The following is a 17,770-nucleotide window of genomic DNA, read 5'->3' as shown; positions in this document are numbered from 1 at the left end:
GAATGTTATTATTATTAGTGAAAGTAATTGAATTTTTGTGAAGAATTGTATAAAAATTTTGTTAAATAATTGATTTTTTCGAAATTTTTTTGAAAATGTTATTCTAAATCAATTATATTCCTATGGAAATTTGATTATTTATGAAAATACCTATAATTGAATTTTAGAGGAATGTTATCAATTTTTTTTAAATAATTGAATTCTTTTGCTAGATTTTATGAAAATACTAGATATTGGAAATAATTGAATTTCGAAAATTTTTTGAAAATAATTGAATCGTTTTGAACAATTTCATTTTGAATTTTTAAAAACTGACTTCAGATTCCTAATTCGCGAAAAAAAAAAACCAAAAACTCCTAATAGACACAATGATCTATTAAAATCCATTAAATTTTTTATTCCGATGTCCGCCATATTAGATCCGCCATTTTGAATTTTTTTTAAATCTGACTTCTGATTGGTAATCAGCGATCAGTCGCAACAGAGGTGTTGAAATTGAAACAAAATTTGAAAAAAAAATTTGGAATTCGAACAATTTGCGGTTTGAGCCTTATAAACGTTACTTTTAAATGTTAGCACAATAGAGGACAAATCTATAAAAATTTCATTGTTTCGAATTTCGATATTTGCGGTGTTAACTTCCTGGACATGATGAAATGAACAATTCACAAAGATGTGATGATGGGAGGAATTTTTTTTCAAAATAAAGATGCTAAGAAGAAAACATAAAGTAATATCATTTGAAATAATCGAAATGCCACACGAATGAAAACGTGCACAAAAAGAGAACATAATGGAAGAGAGTAAAGAGGGGCCGTGACATACAGAGAGCCACTCCTGGTTATGCAATTAACAAGTGTGTGTGTTAAGAGAAAGCAACGAAGAAAGAACGCAACGACGAAACTACTTTCTCGCAAATGTTTCGGCCTCTACTATGCGAATGTAACGTAACGTCGTTACGTCTTCGCTACGATGCTGCCGTAATTACAGCCCCAAGCCTTTAATGAATCGACCTCGAATTCCACGACAGAGGAAGACGACACCTACTTGAAAAAAAAATCGAATCTAACTTATTATAACTGTGAACGAGCAATGAAAGTAAAATCATATATACAGTAATTATACTCGTATTAAACAATTATTTATACGCAGACAAAAAAAAATCAGAAAAATACTTGAGAATGAAAAACGGGTGTTTCATGTAACATTTTATAATTAAAAAAAAATGGACACTTTTTAAAATACTTTTCCTACTTTCCAAATTATTTTATGGGTTTTGCACAAGTATTTCATTATTTTTTCTTCATTTATTTACTACTACTTCAAATAATTAATGCGCATTTCAATTGGTCAATGATTTTTTCATTGAGTTTCTTGAAATTGAAACAGGAAACTAAAATTATACTTTCAAAAAACGGCTAGAAACAATTTTTCCGTTATGAAAAAAAAAAAAAAAAAAAAAAATGAAAATTGGCCCAAAAATATATTTCAGCAGTACTTCATTCTTCGCTAAGCTTTTCCCATACAAAAATATAAAAAAAATAAATTAAATGATAGAAAATTCTACAAAATTTCATTCTAGTCATTGCCAAAAAACAATTCGTTAAAATAAACGAAAAATTTTATAAATAGTTATTATCGTATCAAGGGTGCAAAATAGGTGATTGCGACGATGGCGAGATGAAGGGACCGAGGGGACATTTTCGCGCCCGAGGCGAAGCCGAGGGTGCGAAAGTGTACCCGAGGTCCCGAAATCTCGCCAAAGTCGTAATCACCTTTGCGCCCATGTTGCGAACATAATTTTTTGTCCTAACTGCATGAAAAGTATGGCATTGAGGGCACGAGCGAAGCGGGCGCAAAAAAACAGCAAGCGGGCGTAAAAGTACTTTTGCGCCCGCTTGTGTGACGTCAGCGGGCGTAAAATAACTTTTGCGCCCGCTTCCCCGGCCCCGGGCGAGAATCAGTTACTTTGCGCCCACTTTAAGTGCCCGAAATGACATACTTTTCGTGCAGGTAGGACAAAAAATTAATTTTAGCAATTGCATAAAAAAAAATGAAAATTGTCCCAAAAATATATTTGAGCCGTACTCCATAATTCGCATAGTTCGAAAAATGTATAAAATTTGATGAAAAGGTGAAAAATTTCGGTATAATTGATTCTAAACATTGTCCATACTTTGCCAGACATTTAAATTGACTGGTTAATGATTTTGTTATTTTTCATTTTTGTATACATCATAAATAATGGGTTCTCAGTACGATGAGACGTTGTACTGGATGTGAATTATTATAATTACATTAATTTATCAATAATTAATAAATCAAGGGATTTCTAAAAATTGGTCCAAGAAAAATTATTGACTCCCATCTCGAATTTCTTTTTATTTACCAAATTTGATAAAATAGTTATTTTAATTCTAAACCTCTAGTAAAATGATCTTTAACTTGGCATCAATTTGACACAAAATGATTTTTACATTTATCATTACATTTTAATGTTATTTTTAGAAGTGTAGAATAATCTAACCTAGAAATTTTTATGTTTATGTTACAGGTGAGTTTGACGCTCTTTGGTGAAGGTTTCTTTTTCTCTTTCCCTCTCTGTGGTTACGTAAGTAAGAACCAAGAAAACCTAGAAAAATACACTCAAATTTGTAGCCCTAGGGTTTTTGAAGTCGCTAATTACTAATAAAATTTCAAAATTTAAAAAAAAAATTTTCTAATTAATTAATTAATTTAATTTTTAAAAAAATTTTTCTACTAAGATAAGTATTGAGCTAGAACAAAGTGTCTAACAATACCTCAATCTCCCCTGGGTCAAATTATTTCAAAAAATTTTCAAAATTTTGGGTTTTTCCGGGCATTCAAGTTTAAAGTAAATTTTTTAAAAATACATAAATCTTAGACTTTTTAATCGATTTTGTTTATATTTATGTGACTAATAATTGTTATACCAACAATTTTAATGCAATAAAAAACAAAATTTTCAAAATTTGGCCCAAAAAAACCCGAAAAATATTTTGATTTCACTTTTTCGGGCATATCATAGTTACGAAAACTCGAAGGGGTGCTTTTGCCCGAGAAAATGAAATCAAATTATTTTTGACTTCTTTTGGGGCAAATTTAGAAAATTTTTTTTTTTTTTATTGCATTAAAATTGTTGGATAACAATTATTAGTCACATAAATATATATAAAATCGATTAAAAAGTGTCAGATATATGTATTTTTAAAAAATTTACTTTAAAGTTGAATGCCCGGAAAAACCCAAAATTTTGAAAATTTTTTGAAATTTTTATTTGTTTTTTATTGCATTAAAATTATTGGTATAACAATTATTAGTCACACAAATATAAACAAAATCAATTAAAAAGTCTCAGAGTTATGCATTTTTGAAAAAAAATTACTTTAAAATTTAATACCCCGTAAAATCCAAAATTTTGAAATTTTTCTCAAAAAAATCAATGTTGGCATTGGGTCTGGCAATTTTTCTGAAATTTGGCGTAAATGTTGTGTTGTGTAAGAGAAAAAAGAGGGACAAAAGATTTTCAAAAATTTTTTTAACTTTTCATTTTACCGGGCATTAAAGTTTAAAGTAATTTTTTTTCAAAAATGCATAACTGACACCTTTTCATCGATATTCTTTATATTTATGTGACTAGTAACTGTTATACCAACAATTTTAATTCAGTAAAAATAAAAAAAAAAATTCAAAATTTGGCACCAAAAAAAGTAAAAAAAAATATGTTGATTTCATTTTTTCGGGCAAAAGGACCCCTTCGATTTTTTGTAACTATTTTTTTTGGCTTTTTTTGGGGGCAAATTTTGAAATTTTTTTCTTTATTGTATTAAACTTTTTGGTATAAAAATTATTAGTCATATAAATGTAAATAAAATCGATTGAAAAGTCTCAGATTTATGCATTTTTGAAAAAAATTACTTTAAACTGTAATACCCGGTAAAACCCAAAATTTTGAAAATTTAGTCAAAAAATCAATGTTGGCATTGGGTCTGACAATTTTTCTCAAATTTTGTGTAAATGTAGTGTTGTGTAAGAAAAAAAAGAGAGACAAAAGTTCTTCAAAAATTTTTTAAATTTTTTATTTTACCGGGCAGTAAAGTTTAAAGTAATTTTCTTTTCAAAAATGCATAACTTAAACCTTTCCATCGATATTTTTTATATTTATGTGACTATTAACTGTTATACCAACAATTTTAATGCAATAAAAATAAAAAAAAATGTTGATTTCACTTTTTTGGGGCAAATTTTGAATTTTTTTTTTTTGTTTTTTATTGTATTAAAATTGTTGGTATAACAATTATTAGTCATATATGTAAATGTAAACAAAATCGATAGAAAAGTCTCAGAGTTATGCATTTTTGAAAAAAATTACTTTAAACTTTAATGCCCGGTAAAACCCAAAATTTTGAAAATTTTTGAAAAATTTGTCTCCCCCTTTCTTCTCTTACACAACACTACATTTACACCAAATTTCAGAAAAATTGACAAACCCAACTTCGAAATTGTTTTTTTTTTGAGAAGATTGGACCCGCCCTATAATTTTAAGGATGGCGACAATATTTTCTATTTTTAAAAGTTAAAAAATTATTAAAAAGAATTAGAAAGAATTAGAACAAATTGTTCTTCCTGGTTACGAAAAAAATAAATATCCAGTTATAGACTTTCTTATCTGGCACGGAAGTAGCACTGTAACAATTTTTGTGCACTGCACTAAATATAGGCAATAAGTATAGAACTTTATGAAACAATTAATTTTCGACTGTATATACCCATAAGATAAAGCTCGAGAGATTGAAAATTACATTCTTTGCTCTCCTTCAAAATGATTACAAGTTATAAAAACGAAAATGCGTTGAAAAAAAGAATTTCAATAATAAAAAGATCATTTCCCCGAGAGACCATTGACTTTATTATCACCAACACAATATCTGAAAAATACCAGAAAGTGAAACACGCTGAGTCGCTGATGAATTGTCTAAAGCGGCACTCGCAGTACAATGGTTAAGAAAAGCAGGAACTTTTCAGAATCAATATCTCTCACGTATGCAATTAAATTGCACATACTCTCCTCTATAACTCTGCAGTAAAATAGTCAAATATTATGCAATAATTAAATAGCATTAAATGATGCAAAAATAATTATGTAATTTTTGTCTATACATAGATTATGTATTGAGAATTTAATAATTTCCCGCAGATTTACGTATTGTATTCGTTTTGGAATTTACAATAAGTTTTAATAATCATAGTAATTAAATATAACTTCACCTTGAGTTTTGCGGGGAATTTTTCCATTAATTATTGAGAGAAAAAAAAAAACTATTTCTTCAGTTTAAGAATATAATAAACATATAAATGTGGAAAAAGTTTATGCCCACTTCATAAAATTCTCTTTAAAAAAAATTTTTATGTATTCTTTAGTGTAATTTTTAAAAAATTATCGTTTCATTTTTCTTTAAGTTTATGGCACAATATTATAATTTTCATGTTGTAAAGTATCAATTTCTAGATTTTTTATGAGGGTCATAAATATATTTTCTACTGTCATTAAGCCCAACTATCATTTAACGAAATGCATGTAGTTGTCATTTTAGTGAACTGATAAAATAATTCCGTTCGATAAAAATTTGGGATACCCTTATAAAATTTTACTTTATATTTAAAATTATTTGAAAAAATATCTTAAAACAATTTTTATGGTAAATATTCCATAGAATCGAAATTTGACATTACATACATTAAACTACAAAAATTCCTTTATCTTAACTTTTTAAAATTTAGCCATTGCTTATCCTTTGCAAAACTCTTCCTACGCTTCGTAAAATAAAAACAAAAAACAATTTTGAAATTGAACAGAAATTACAAAGTGTATATGGGGGTTCCCTAAAATATGTACAAAAATGTCGGGTGCGTAGAAAGAAATGTGAAATTTTATTCCAAAGTGCAAAAAGTGAAATGTGACAGGCATGACTGATATGAGTCAGTGTTCTGAATGCTAAGCACGCTGACATATGGTTAATCCAGTCGTGCATGTTACATTTCACTTTTTAAAAAAATTTCACATTTTCTTTTCGCACCCGGCATTTTTACACTCCAGGAGACTCGCACTTTTAATTTATATTATGAACTCTGCTTATAAAATTATAATCCTGCTGCCTACTATAGAGAAAAGTATTCCGCACACAAGTATAGAAAGTATTTTGATAAAACATGCAAATGCAGTTGACTATGCAAATCCGTATTTGTTTGCCGAATTTATCTGATACGAAATTCCTCAATATTTCCACTAAATGCTACTATTTCTGTTTTTTTTTTAGGAATTTCCACTACTTTAAATTCGCTAATACTAGAAATCAAAAAAAATATTCTCAAAAATTATAATCGGATTCTTTAAAACGATTCAATTATTTTCAAAAAAAATTCGACATTCAATTATTTTCAAAATCTAGTATTTTCATAAAATTTCGTAAAAGAATTCAATTATTTAGAAAAAAAATTCATAAAATTCATCCGAAATTCAATTATTTTCATAAAAATAATAAAATTTTCCCAAAAATTACAATTAATTTAGAATAACATTTTCAAAAAAATTTCGAAAAAATCAATTATTTAACAAAATTTTTATACAATTTTCGCTATAATTCAATTTACTTTTACTAATATTAACATTATTCATCGAATAATTTAAAAAAATATATATATATAAAATTCTCTAAGCAAGAATTCAATAATTATGTTCATAAATAATAAAAATCATCGAAGCATTTCAATTATTTTTAATACTATTATAAATTAATCAAAAAATTCAATTATTTTCACACATAAAGTTTTCCATGAGATTTCAATAATTTAAAATAAAATTTTCACTTAAAATTTATTAAATTTCAAAAACATTAATTATTTAAAACAATGTTTATAAAATTCTAATGAAGAATTTAATTATATTTTCAAAAAGTAACAAAATTTTTCACAGAAATTCAATTATTTTTAAATATTTTAATAAAATTTTTCGCAATAATTCAATTATTTTTATAAATAATAAAATTTTAATCTTCTCAGGAATTCAATTATTTAAAAAAATTCTAATAAAATCTTTGGCAAGAATTCAATTATTTTCATAAATAATAAAATTTATCACAGGATTTCAATTATTTGTAATACAATTTTATAGGAATCGCTCAAAAATTACTTTCCAAAATATCAGTTCATTGAAAAAATCAATTATTTAAAAAAAATGTTTTTTTTTAAATTCTTCCCAAGAATTCAATTATTTACGTAAATAATTCTCCGAGAGAATTGAATTATGTAGATAAATAACAAAAGTATTTCCGAAATTTCAATTATTTTCGGGCATTGTAATAAAATAATTCTTTGCAAAATTCAATTATTTTCATATAAATAAGAAAAATTCTTCTCAGGAATTCAATTATTTTTGAAAATTTGAATAAAACTCTTTGCAACTATGTATTCAATTATTTTCATAAATAATAAAATTCATCGCAGGATTTCATTATTTCATTAATTATATTATTTCAATTATTTTCAGGCATTTTAATAGAATTCTTTGCAAAATTCAATTATTTTCACATATAATAAAATTCTTTTCAGGAGTTCAATTATTTTGAAAATTTGAATAAAATTCTTTGCAACTATTCAATTATTTTCATAAATAATAAAATTCATTTATTTATTTATTTATTTATTTATTTACCATAAATAAAATAATTCATCGCAGGATTTCAATTATTTTTAATACAATTTTGCAGGAATTGCTAAAAAAAATGTAATATTCTTAAAAATTTAATTTCCATTCTTCAAAAATATCAATTATTTAAAAAAAAAGTTTTTTTTTAAATTCTTTGGAAGAATTCAATTATTTACAAAAATATTTAAATTTTTAACAGGAATTCAATTATTTTCTAATATTTTAATAAAATTGTTCGAAGGAAATCAATTATTTTAAATAGGTACAATTTTTTTTTTTTAAATAATTAAATTATTATTCTTTTAGATTTTAATAAAAAAAACCTGCCAGTGATTCAATTATTTACATTAATGATTTTTCAAAAAAATTCAAGTATGTCAATAAATAACAAAATTATTCCTGAAAATTCAATTATTTTGAGGCATTTTAATAAAATTTTTTGCATAATTCAATTATTTTCATAAATAACAATATTCATCACAAGAATTCAATTATTTTTAAAAGTAAGAAATTTCTTCTTGAAAATTCAATTATTTTAAAAAGTAAGAAATTTCTTCTTAGAAATTCAATTATTTAAAGAAATTCAAATAAAATCGTTCGCAAGAATTCAATTATATTATTTTCATACAAAAAAAATGCTTTTTAGGAATTCAATTATTTTCAAAAAAAAATTTAATAAAATGCTACACAGACATTCAATTATTCTCAAAAATTTGAATAGAATTCTTTGTAAAATTTAATTATTTTTGAAAACTTATCGCAATTCAATGATTTTAAATATCTATTTTCATAAAATGTCCAAATAGAATTTAATTATTTAAAATTTTTTTTTTAAAATTTTCGTAAAAATCCAATTTTTGTCATGAATAATAAAAATTTCTCTGAAATTCAATTATTTAAATTAGAATTTTCATAAAATTAGTCAAGAGAAATGAATTATTTGAATATTTTAGAAAATTCTTTTCAAGAATTAAATTATTTTTATACATATTAAAATTGTTTCATGAATAATAAAATTCGTTACACGAATTCAATTTATTAACAGGATAAGAAAGAAGTTTATATTTTTGATGAAAATTGGGAAAAATTCAGGAAAATAAAAAAAGATGGAATGGAATTTTTGTCAGTTTTGTAAAGTGTCTAAAACCAGTTTTTTTGGTCGTCAAGTTTAATTCTTCGACAACTACTTTTTTACTACTTTTTAACTACTTTTTTTTAGTTTGAAAACTACTTTTTGCTACATTTTTAAAATTAATTATCGTGTGCGAAGTCTGTATTAAGAATCTTTTAATATAAAAATAAAAAAAAATTCTCAAACATATTTTCTATACACTTAGTTCTGTTGGTAAAACGTTTTCTTTAGAATAAGAGTAATTATAAACTTTTTCCACCAATTATTAAATAATTGTAATTTCCAAAAATTGCAGGAAAGTTGCTCTGTCATTGCTTCATATAATTGTTTTCCTCATGGTGCACTACTTCTAGCTTTGAAATATTAAATACTCAACTGGAAATTTATATTGTTAGAAATATAATTATATCTCAAAAGTATTTGGGTAAAAGCAGGTCAAATCTTAATAATATTTGAATTGCGATCAAGTGTGACTAAAACTTTCCAATTTAAATCTTTTACTATAGTTATAGATATATATATGTGTACATATATGTATAAAATGCATCTTATAATGTATGTATATGTCATAAATTGTTCTTTTTATATCTGGATCAGGGGTCAAGCGAGAAAAACTTTTCAAATCTTTTAATTCCCAGATAACTTGGAGTATTATATAAAATAGTTTCAATAATATAATTTGGATAATTACACACGTGTTTGCTTTTTTATTTTTCTATTTTCTTATTTTCTAATTGCCAATGGAGGAATTACAATAAATATACTAAAAAATGACGCAAGTTTATTTAATTCATTTGCTCCTATAGACGAATAGGAGTAAATTTTTAGAAATCTTTGTTTTTATGGACTTTTCTTTTTATACATAAATTTTATACTTATAAAATGTACTAATACGATACATAAATTTTTGAAATTTTATTATTTTTTTCTAATTAGAATTTGAATGGAGCAACACAACTTTGTTTTGTGTGAATATATATTCGCATTTCCATTTTCAATTTTGTTTTTCTTAAAATTAATGTGAATTGTATTTATGAATAATTTTTGTAAATAGCAACAATTCGCGCTGCTAACTTTTAAGGATAAAATTAGCAATTTTAAAAATAGAATTTGAAAATTTGCAATTTAAATTTTTCTTGAAAACACTAAAAAAATCAAATTTTGGAAAAATTACAAATAATTGCAGAAATTCAATAATTTTCAAGAGCCATAAAATCCTTCTTATAAAATTCAATTATCTTTCAAATTAAAAAAAAAAAAATTCTCATCAAAATCCCAATTATCTTTATAAATTGTAACGAAGTGTTTCGTTACTTACTCGGCCTAATTTGCAATGTGTAGGAAAAGTATTTTCAGAGTTAAGAGAATCGTTTGTTTGTCTCTTTCTTATCAGAGGTCTGTCTCGTTGTTGTCAAGTCTCTTGTATATTCCTTTCGTGTCAGCGTGTGAGGAGCTGTGGTTTTCGTGAAATCAGAATTTAAATGATTTTGCGCATGATTAACTGTCAGCGTACGTCACATGGTCAGCGACCCTTTCCAGGTTTCTTTCAGGTGCCGTTCCGTGGGGATAAGAAGAAGGGTTCTTCCGAAAATTGCGAAGGAAAAACAAGGAAACGTTTTCGATATAGCGGAAAAGCCTTTGGGGACAATCAGATGGTTCGACACTTACTTGCGGGTTTCCGAGAAGTCGTGACGTGGTTTTGACGAGTGTCAGAGTCGAGAGTTATAGTTGAAAATATGATTTATTAATTTTGTAGTTGTTAATTATTTCGAGTTTTATTAATAAATAGTTATTGTTTGTTAATTCTGTGTTTTAATGTGTTTTGTGTTCATTGTGGACCGGAGGAGAGTGCCAAAGAGTAGAGAAAATTGGTAGCGTCTCAACGGTCGAGTTTGAATAATTCGTTGGTTGTTCGTTGTTCAGTTGACCGGTTTGCATCACGGCATCGTCTTGGAAGAATTCCCCGATGAGATTTTGTGTTTTGCGGAAGCTGTGGAGTTGCGAGTAGCAGAGTGTGTTCTTGGACGGGATTCGATGCAAATGTTTCGGGTTGAATATTTAAATATATTAATTCGATTCATCAGTTAATCTCTATGTCACAAAATAACAAAATTCTTCCCCAAATTTCAATTATTTTCAAATCAATTTCAAATTCCCAAAAATACCTAGTATACGCACACATTTAATTATTTTCATAAATAATGAAAATTCCCCAGGAATTTAATTATTTACAAATTTTTTATAAATTCCTTCGCAATTATTCAATTATTTTTATAAATAATAATAATTTTTTTAAGGAATTCAATTATTTTCATAAAAAAATAATTAAAAATTGTAGAAAATAATAATTGATTTGAAATGATGAAAATAATTTTGAAAAAGTTACTGTATTAATATTCTTATAATATAAAACAATGGTTTTATCACTCGGTCATCTTTTAATTATTATAAATCATTGAATTTAAAAAGATTTGAATTTGAAATTTTTTAAATTCTTAATTCATATTGATTAAATATTTATTTAACAAAAATTTTTTTCGATCTGTCAAACGATATTTTTAAAGAAAAACAAAAAAACAAAAGCATATAGAAAGACTATCTTAAGTTAGTTTCAATTCAAAGTGTAGAATACTCTAATATTAGTTAGAATACGCAAAATGTTTGCTTAAAATTAAAAATGTTAAAACTTCGTCAAAATGAAAAATTTTTTGTATAATAATTTATTAAATTTTCCAACTAAAAAGTATAATTACTATTATTCACTCTATACAGGTCTCGATTAAAGTATTTCATAAAATTGACATTAAATTGACGTCAATTTGATAAAAAGTCAAAATTTCTTAATTTAATGATAAAATGTAATAGAAAAGTGGATAAATTATTACCTAATATATTATATTCTAATATTCGTTACAGAACAAACAATTTTTACTTAAAATTAAAAATATCAACTTTTCGTAAAAATAAAAGTGTGATTTGTAGGGTTGTTTTTAAACCAAAAAGTAATGACTTTAACTATCATTCATATTTTACAGGTCTCGGTTAAATTATTTTATAACAATTTTTGAAAATTGAAATTTCTAAAAAATTTTATAATTGCAAATTTCAAAAATAATTAAATTCTCAAAAGTTTTAAATTTTAATGAAAAATCTTTAAAATAAAAATTTAAAAATGAAAAATTTATTGTAAATTTATTTTCAAAAAATTAATAAAGTAGCAGAAAACATTATCGTTAAATTAACGTCAAATTGATGTTAAATTAATGTCAAAAAATGGTTAAACATTGAACACTCTTGAAAATGACGAAAAATAAAGTAAAACATTTTCATGGAAACAATCTTAAAATTTACATTTTTTAAAAAATGCATTATTAAAAAATTATTTAAACAAATGATTGTTGTTATTCACTAACTTTTTACTGAAAGCATACCTAGAAAGTTGCAATTTTTTCCTAATTTTGCAATTTACTAAACTCTATATGATTACAGATAAAGAATAAAAATTTGAATTATTATTTAAACAATTTTTAAGCAAACAGAAATGCACAAAAGGGCATTTTTAAATTGTAAGCCCGTTTGCGAATAAATAAATAAATAAAATTAATAATGTGTTTTTAACAAATAAATCATTTATAAGGTTTAGTAAAATGCAAAATTAGGAAAAAAAACTGCAACTTTCTAGACGCATTCTGTAAAAATTTGGTAAATAGCAACAATAATTTGTTTAAAAATTGTTTAAATAATAATTCAATTTTTACCATTTTTTTTAAATTTAAAATTTTTTTTTTTTTTTTTTTTTTTTTTTTTTTTTTTTAATCTGTAATAATATAAGGTTTAGTAAATTCCAAAATTAAGAAAAAACTGCAACTGTTTAGGTACATTCTGTAAAAAGTTGGTAAATAATAATAATTTGTTTAAAAATTATTTAAAAACAATAGTTCAATTTTTACTCTTTATCTGTAACCATACAGTTTAGTGAATTGCAAAATTAGAAAAAAACTGCAATCGTCTAGGTACATTCTGTAAAAATTTGGCAAATAACAACAATAATTTGTTTAAAAAAATAAAAAAATTCATTGTAACATCAAAATATATTGTATTTGTTGACATAAAAAAATGTTATACCGTAAAACTTTGACGATTTTATTTTTATTTTTTTGCAATGTACAATTACAATTTTTTTGTACATTGCAAAAAAATAAAAATAAAATCGTCAAAGTTTTACGGTATAAAATTTTTTTATGTCAACAAATACAATATATTTTGATGTTACAATGAATTTTTTATTTTTTTAAACAAATTATTGTTGTTATTTGCCAACTTTTTACAGAATTCACCTAGACAATAAACACCAAAATAAACACCAGGACAATTTTCAGTAGTCTCGTACATACTTTTTCAATTGTTATAAATAAACAAGAAGAAATGTAAAAAAAAATTTATTTTTTATATTTTTCGAAAGCAGATAAAATTTTTTTTTCCAGGTTTTTGGAATCTTGTTATAGACTAATGAATAAAATTCAAAAACTTAATGCAATAAAACTTTTTAGAAATATATTTTGCTAATGGTTTGCAATTACCATTTTACAAAGGAAAAGAATTAATTTCTCGTTTAATTCTGGTGAATTTGTGCGGGTATTCGAACTATCAATAAAAGTTAAGGGAATTACAGAGGATTTTGGAATTAATTGGAATAAGTAAATTAAAAATTATTAAGATTGTAAGCTAATTAAAATTTTTTGATTTCATGTCTTTCCTGGTAGCATCCGGATATTTAGAATATCGTATGGATATCCTAAGCCTAACTATTGGTCTGTGAAAATTAGGTTATTCCTAGAATGTTTGAGTGTTGTCCGCAGCATAAATGCGCTGCTGACATCTTAATGATAAAATTTCTGAATATCCCTAGGACATCCATAGGATATTTTAAAAAATCCGTACCGTTAGACTTTTAACACTTTTTGATGTATAACCATAAAATGTACCGACCTGTTGATGAAAGTTTAAAACGTTTTCACAATTTTCACCGTTAAAAATTAAAATTTATAATTTAAATTTATAATACAAAGTAAATAACAAATTTTGAACATCAGAAAAACTGTCGTTTTAAATAAATAAATATTACTTTCTATTTGTTTTCGTAACACGTGTTTTCCATTTGCTTTCACAAATGAAAAATATTTTTATTAAGAAAATTTCATCTTTAAGTTCCTAACAGTAGAAGACTGCAATATTTTCTTTATTATAAATTCAAAGACAAAATTGTGAAAATATAGGAAAAATGCAAGATACCCGCACATATACGCTTTCCTTTCCCATGAAATGCTCCATATAAGTCTTGACCCATAAAAACACACACGTATATAATATGGGTTTATATTAATTTTGCAAATCATAAAAGTTGATTTTGAAATAGAGGTTCTCTAATGTCACGAGAATGCATCACCGTATTAAAATGTTGCTTAATAATGCAATAATCTTTTGGATTTACTAGACACGTAACTACAAAACCGGCAATAACGGAAAATAGCAAGAACAACTCTGGGTTCTCTAGGTGGAATTACGATTACCGAATAATCGAGGTCTGTAACATTTACACTACCCAATTTACTGTGGCAGCAGGTTATTCGTAGTAGTATTAGTAGCAGTGGTAGATATTGAGAGCGTATAACTTATATTCTATTCCAGAGCGTAATCGTAATGACTGCATTCGCTTTTATATATGGCCATACCAGACACATATGAAAGAATCTATCATTCAGTGAAACTCATATTTGTTTCTATAACACCATTAAGTGTGTACCTCGAACAAGTTCTACAACAGATCTCAAATACAATTTTCCATCTTGCACTAAGAACGCAATTCTGACGTAATTCTACTCCCTTCGTTCGAGAATATTTGGTTGAAGGGTAATAACAGTAAATTTTAGAATAAAGGATAAAGAAAAGTTTTTTGCAGCAATTGAAATGCCAGAACTTTTAGATAAATAATGAGTCAAATAAAATCATTTTAGAAAATGTTTAATTTCTTTCAATTTCAAATAGAAAAAAAAAAACCCCCTGAAAAGTTGAAATATAAAACTCAAGTTTATGAGAAAAATCACAACACAATCACTGTATATTATATAAATTTCTTAAACCTTGAAACATATAATTGTTATAATTTTTTGTCATTTGAACTGTTTCGAAACTAAATGTAAAACTAAAACGTGACTAAAACTAAATATATTCTTCTTGAGTTAAAGTAGTCAGTATTTAATTATATAATTTGATAGAAAAGTATTTTCACGACAATTGATTCTAGCCGATGTCCATACTTTACTAGGCCTGTAAATTATCAGATTAATGGCGGATAATGATTTTATTATTATAGATATAATAGTATTCACTTTTTTAAATTTATTATCTGAAGTTAGGTTATACCCCTTCGAAAGCGTTGAAATTACAAAAAATATAAAAATTCACGCGGCTAATTGAAAATAAACGATTTCTGTGAACCAAGGTCACCTATATTTTCTACTAACCCATAACATTATTCTGGAAGGGTGACGTTACAAGTTGAAAAAAACCCTAAAATATTGCACTTAGAAATTTTAAAAATTATGTTATTGGTGAAAATAAGGAGTTTTGTTTGCAATTACTCCAAATGACCCCCTATTCACTTATTTAAAACACAAAAAATATGTATCAAGTTTATAGAAAAGAAACTCCTCTCTAAAAATGACATTGAGGATTGAAATTTAAAAGTTTCAAACGAAAAAGAAATGTGGAACAGTCATTGTTAAAGGGAAACAGTAACAGGCTTCACAATCTGTCCCCTATTTCCTTAAAAGTCCCCTTTTTTCAATTTTGGCCCCTAAACGTACCCTATTTTGAAAATTTCCCTTAAATTCCCCCTATTTTTTTCGTCGCTGGAAATCAATTATATTCAATAATTTTTAAGTAATTCTGCAAAAAAATTCAATTACCTTGATAACCAACAAAATTCTCCCCATAACATCAATTAATTTTAGGAATTTTCAAATGAAATTCTTTTCCAAACTTCAATTATTTTGATAAATATCAAAATTCTTCTCAAGAATTCAATTATTGTCAAAAATTTTAATTAAATTCCTGGCAAAATTTCAATTATTTAAACAAAATTTAATAGAATACTTTGCACGAATTCAATTATTTTTATAAATTTTAATGTATATCTCGTCAAGAATTCAATTATTTTTATAAATAGCAAAATTTTTCGCCAAAAATTCAATTATTTTCAAAGATTTAAATAAAATTCTTTGCAACATTTCAATTATTTTTAAAAGTTTTTCGCAATTCAATGCATTTAAATATTTACTATTTTCATAAAATTTATCAACAGATTTAATTATAGAAAAAACTTGTTGATACAATTCTACGAAAAGATTCAATTATTTTTATAAACAATAAAATTTCATTTACGAATTCAATTATTTTTATCATAGAATTTCAAATATTTTTAATACAATTTTAAATAAATTCCTTGAAAAATGCAATTATTATTAAAAATTTTATTAAAACTTGAGGAAAGAATTCAATTTTAAGAAACATTCAATTATTCAATAAAACAATAAAATTCGTTGCAATAATTCAAATATTTTCATAAATAACGATTAATTTGTCGCAGAAAATCAATTATTTTAAAAAATTTTTAAGTAATTTTGCAAAAGAATTCAATTATTTTGATAAACAACAAAATCGCACAAATTCATCCCATAAAATCAATTATTCTGAAGAATTTTAATAAAATTATTTTCCAAAATTCAATTATTTTGATAAATATCAAAATTCTTCTCAAGAATCCAATTATTGTCAAAAATTTTAATTAAACTCTTGGCAAAATTTCAATTATTTAAACAAAAATTAATAAAATACTTTGCACGAATTTAATTATTTTTATAAATTTTAATGAATATCTCGTCAAGAATTCAATTATTTTTATAAATAGAAAAATTTTTCGACAAAAATTCAATTATTTTCAAAAATTCAAATAAAATTCTTTGCAACTTTTCAATTATTTTTAAAAGTTTTTCGCAATTCAATGCATTTAAATATTTACTATTTTCATAAAATTTATCAACAGATTTAATTATAGAAAAAACTTGTTGATACAATTCTACGAAAAGATTCAATTATTTTTATAAACAATAAAATTTCATTTACGAATTCAATTATTTTTAATTGAATCATCGCAGAATTTCAAATATTTTTAATACAATTTTAAATAAATTCCTTGAAAAATGCAATTATTATTAAAAATTTGATTAAAACTTGAGGAAAGAATTCAATTTTAAGAAACATTCAATGATTCAATAAAACAAGAAAATTCGTTGCAATAATTCAAATATTTTCATAAATAACATTTAATTCGTCGCAGAAAGTCAATTATTTTCAAAAAATTTTAAGTAATTTTGCAAAAGAATTCAATTATCTTGATAAACAACAAAATCGCATAAATTCTTCCCATAAAATCAATTATTCTAAGGAATTTCAATAGAATTCTTTTCCAAAATTCAATTATTTTGATAAATATCCAAATTCTTCTCAAGAATTCAATTCTTTTGAAAAGTAATAAAATACTTTGGAGAAATTAAATTATTTTCAAAATTTCTTAAAAATTCTCGTCAAGAATTAAATTTTCTTCATAAATAGATAGGGAAATTCTTCTCAAGAATTAAATTATTGTAAAAAACTTTTTAAAAATTCTTCTCAAGAAGTCAATTATTTTCAAAAATTTTAATAAAATTCTTCTCATGAATTCTATTGTTTTCAAAAATTATTATTTAAATTCTTCTTAGGAATTCAATTATTTTTTAAAAAATTTAATAAAATTCTTCAAAAAGTTTTTAATTATTTTCAAAAATTGTTATAAAATTCTTTAATATAATAAA

General features: G+C 24.4%; 1 protein-coding gene across 3 annotated transcripts in view; it reads left to right on the top strand.

Moving 5' to 3' along the window:
- Window positions 1–17,770, top strand: part of LOC122498159 (mucin-4) — a 94,005-nt gene that overhangs the window by 43,760 nt on the left and 32,475 nt on the right. The window contains exon 1 of one of the 3 annotated variants that reach the window (XM_043605769.1): window positions 10,501–10,907. The exons of the other annotated variants lie outside the window; for them this stretch is intronic. Coding sequence (XP_043461704.1) covers window positions 10,893–10,907 — 15 coding nt within the window. The 5' untranslated portion in view covers window positions 10,501–10,892. Of the gene's footprint in view, window positions 1–10,500; window positions 10,908–17,770 lie in introns of those variants that run through there. 3 annotated transcript variants of the gene reach the window in all.

This window comes from Leptopilina heterotoma, unplaced genomic scaffold (genome assembly GCF_015476425.1).
Source record: "Leptopilina heterotoma isolate Lh14 unplaced genomic scaffold, ASM1547642v1 Lhet_142, whole genome shotgun sequence".
Taxonomy (NCBI): domain Eukaryota; kingdom Metazoa; phylum Arthropoda; class Insecta; order Hymenoptera; family Figitidae; genus Leptopilina; species Leptopilina heterotoma.
Note: the sequence above shows the minus strand (reverse complement) of the source record. Positions and strands in the feature narration are given on the sequence as shown.